The sequence below is a fragment of the Triticum aestivum genome, chromosome 2D, assembly GCF_018294505.1.
Source record: "Triticum aestivum cultivar Chinese Spring chromosome 2D, IWGSC CS RefSeq v2.1, whole genome shotgun sequence".
Classification (NCBI taxonomy): Eukaryota; Viridiplantae; Streptophyta; class Magnoliopsida; order Poales; family Poaceae; genus Triticum; species Triticum aestivum.
In genome coordinates this window covers 137,832,689-137,836,440 of record NC_057799.1, presented here as the reverse complement: position 1 = coordinate 137,836,440, position 3,752 = coordinate 137,832,689, and the positions used below count along the sequence as shown (strand labels likewise).

The 3,752-nt window shown below is 46.3% G+C and overlaps 1 protein-coding gene across 1 annotated transcript; it reads left to right on the top strand.

The window, feature by feature from the left end:
• Positions 1–489: 489 nt before the first annotated feature.
• On the top strand, positions 490–2,769 carry LOC123052213 (MFP1 attachment factor 1). The gene is made up of 2 exons (XM_044475328.1): positions 490–1,111; positions 2,491–2,769. Exon 1 carries the CDS (start codon positions 616–618, stop codon positions 1,108–1,110), a length of 495 nt encoding a protein of 164 aa, XP_044331263.1. The 5' UTR covers positions 490–615; the 3' UTR covers position 1,111; positions 2,491–2,769.
• Positions 2,770–3,752: the final 983 nt, after the last annotated feature.

Here is a 3,752-nt window from a genome sequence, read left to right as displayed (position 1 = left end):
AGTGCAGTCAAAACTATGCTTTCTTCCGAAAAAACACAGGCCCTGATAAATGTCACATGTGTGACCCAAACACATGGCAACTCCAAACTTTTTTATGACAAGTTTACTGACACGAGGATGTCACCTTTAGTTGTCACGTATGACAAATTATTATTTTTGGATGGGAAGTTTTAGTTTATTTTTTTTTCTTTTCAGATGGAAACTTTAGTTGTATATAAAACGTCAAGGCAGGAGTGCTTCGTGGCACGCGTGTCGTACTTATCATTTGACAAAAACAAAGGCAAATGTTTTTTTAAATCTTGTTTAGTCTTTTTTTTGAGAAAAAAAATCTTTTTTAGTCAACAAAATGGCAAATGCTTTTGGGAGTGAGAGAGCATCGGTCGGCCCTGCAGCCCATATACCGGCCCGATAGTAAAACCCATGGGCGCACGGCGCACGCGGCACGCTGGTCGTCTTCACGTGACGTGACACGTGAGCAGTCTCCCTCACCCGTGACGCGAACCAAACCAGACCCAACCTTCCAAGTCTCCAACCCACAGAAGGACACCTCGCTCTCCTCCCACTCCACGCCACAGATCTCTCCCTCTCCGCCCCCTTCCCCTAGCTCTGCACGCCATGGCCGAGGACGCCCCCAACGCCGGCGCTGAGGACATCCACCCCGCGCCTACCGAAGCCTCCGCCGACGCCGCTACACCTCCGGCGTCGGCAGAGAAGTCCTCGTCGGAGACGCTGCTCCCGTCGCTCAGCATCTGGCCGCCGTCGCAGCGCACGCGCGACGCCGTAGTGCGGCGCGTCGTGCAGACCCTGTCCGCGCCCAGCGTCCTCTCCCAGCGCTACGGCGCCATCCCTGAGCCCGAGGCCGAGGGCGCCGCAGCCGCCGTCGAGGCCGAGGCCTTCGCCGCCGCCTCGGAGTCCGCCGCCGCCTCCCCCACCTCCCTGGAGGACGGGATCGAGGTCCTCCAGGCCTACTCCAAGGAGGTCAGCCGCCGCCTCCTCGAGCTCGCCAAGTCGCGCGCCGCTGCCGCCGCCGCAACAGAGACCCCCGCGGAACCGAGCGCTGAAGAGTCGGAGGGTTCGTCGGTGACTGCTCCGCCCCCAACGGAGGAGTAAGGTGCTGACCCCGAGCCTTGATCCACCGAGGAGTGCTGCTATTTTGGCATTTCGTTGGGGATTATCTATTGTTATTACTACTACTTTATTAGAGATGCCTATGAGATGGGGAATTGATGTTTGTTTCATGAACCTGGTGCCTTGCTACAAACTTTAAGCTATATCAGCCTATCAGGGGTGCATCATTGTCCTTAAGGTGTGCATGAATGATTCATCAGGTCATCTGTACTGGCTGCAGTAGATTGCAAGCAGATTGTACCAATGAATATTCGTAGCAATGGTGCCAATTGTATGCTTGTTCCTTCTGTGTTGAGTTTGTTCTCGTTTGGCTGGTGTAGCAGTGTTTGCTTGGTCCATTTTGACCTTATGCACTTGGATTGCGTTAGTTCTTAGGTAGGTTTCATTCTGTTGAATAAGTACGTTTCTAGTAATATTTATGTACAGAGAGGATAGTATATTGCTGAGCTGATTAAGTAAATACTACGTACGTACTATCTATTTTGGGTTGAAAATAGGCACATATTGTTTTCCAAAAGGCCACATGCATAAATTTGTAAGTGCTTTTAGGTGTTTATGTAACATGTACTGCTAGTAGTTGGCACTCCAGTGAAGACTACCCGATTGCAATGCTAGGTGTGCACTATGCAGCTACGTCTGCATACAGAATTAAGTCATTTTAAATTAGTTGGTCATGTGTTGCTAGATGAGAAGTATAGTTTACCAAATACTAAATTTTGAAGCTTCAGTTTCTTCTACCTATGCTTCATGCTAGCTGTCAAGAATATTCTTTTCATCTAGAAAGATGGCTGAGGATGCATTAGGAAAAGAGTGCTGCTGTGCACACGATGGTTTCCAGACGATTTCTGCACGACAGTGCACATCCGTTCGTTCATCCGTATCATCAAAGGGTAGCAGACGGCCAGCACTCCCGTCGTGCAGCTGTCGTGCATGCAGTGGCGGAGCTAAACACGCTTCACTGGGCGGGCCAAAACAAATTAGCTTAAGAAACACGTCTGTAATTTTGCTCTTATGGCCCAAATTCAGCACCAATCTACACCGAATCCTTGTTTGGCTGGGCGGGCCACGGCCCGGTTTTGCCCAGCCTTAGCTCCACCATTGCGTGCATGCCTTTGTCGTCTGCAAAGCAGTTTCGTTAGGAAAACCAGCATGGCGTTTATATGAATGAAGAAGGTTTAGCTGTGCTTCAAAGCTGGGTGAATGTAATAGTTTATTAGATTGAAAATGGTACTAAATTTGGCAGGCTTTGCTTCAATGCTTATTTTACAACAACATACAAGACTCACCAATATTTACATTTTATAACATAGTCATGTTTGTCTTCTTTTTGTGAATTTTCTGATATCCTTCCACGCGACGCAGCGACGGATAGGCCAGGGCTACCAGCAATGTATGTTGACGGTGTTTGTTGGCTTGTGGCTGTCCATGACATTGAAGCTAGCTACGGTTGATGTTGTTGATGTTTCTTACTTAGTTTCCACAGTCAGTAGGTGCTACTGTTCTTTCATGGTGGATTGTTTTCTGGTACTTCTGCATACCTGGATCTGTGTCATATTCATGCATAATGGTTGGGTGATAACTAACAATATGGAGCTAGAAGGACATACAAAAATAGAGGCTTACCATTGCACTGAGAAGATAGTTTTATTTTTACGATATTGTTTAAATCCTGCTTTTGTAAATTTGTGTTGAATCAATTTCTGTTTCTCATCGGAAGGTTTGCTCGAACTTTCCAAAAGACCAGAGTGGTTCTGTGGGTAACAGGTATAGCATCACAAACCTGAGCTTGGCAGTTAAGATTGTGCATTTGTTAGGCGTGCTGTTCAACATACTGTTATGACCTTCCCTGACAAAGAAACCAAGTGGTTTTTTTTCCCCTCATGGCTGGTACTGAAAGATCAAGTTGCTGGTTCATGTGTTTCTAAATTCTTGCTGTTGCAGAGACTTTATGAAGTGCATGTTTGATTTCAGTTACCTCGTGACTTCATTTTGTACATTCTCTGGACTAAATAAGCAAAGAATATGGTCATGGCATAGATGACCGACGGCAGTTGTATTAGGTTTTAGTAGCTAAGTACCCGTGGTTTGCTACCAAAAAATACCCATAACTGATCATGCTAAGCCATTGTGAAGGGCTCATGTTTCTTGCTGTGCTGTCACATTATGTTCTGACCTATGGCATTACACCTCTAGAGTCACACTTGCCGTGCTTCCTCGCGAACTCTGACGTGGTCCTTTTTGGTACAGATAGATGATCAACGGCAGTTAGATTAGCCTTATAACTAGCTAAATACCCATGACTTGCTATGGAAACTTGACGCTTAATTTTTGAAATTGATTCCAGGGGTTAGGCATTTGCAGAATTAGTCTATCTGAACTATAGACTCACTTCTCAGATCAGTGACAGCCTCTCCACCGGAGCTGGGCCGTTGAAGCGATAAGAGCCAGGAAAGAAAAAAGAATGAACAAAAAAGATGTCTCTTTGCTCTTCAGACAGTAAGTCTGAAAGCAAGTTAGTTGTAAAAACACAGTACTACAAATGATCATGTTAAGCCATTGTTATCATGTTTGCTCCACTCTTAGTTGGTTATATCATGCTCGAACGGCCTACCACATTACACCTC

Excerpts from the sequence above, each read along its gene's own strand:
- LOC123052213 (XM_044475328.1), top strand. The coding sequence starts at position 616 with ATGGCCGAGGACGCCCCCAACGCCGGCGCTGAGGACATCCACCCCGCG.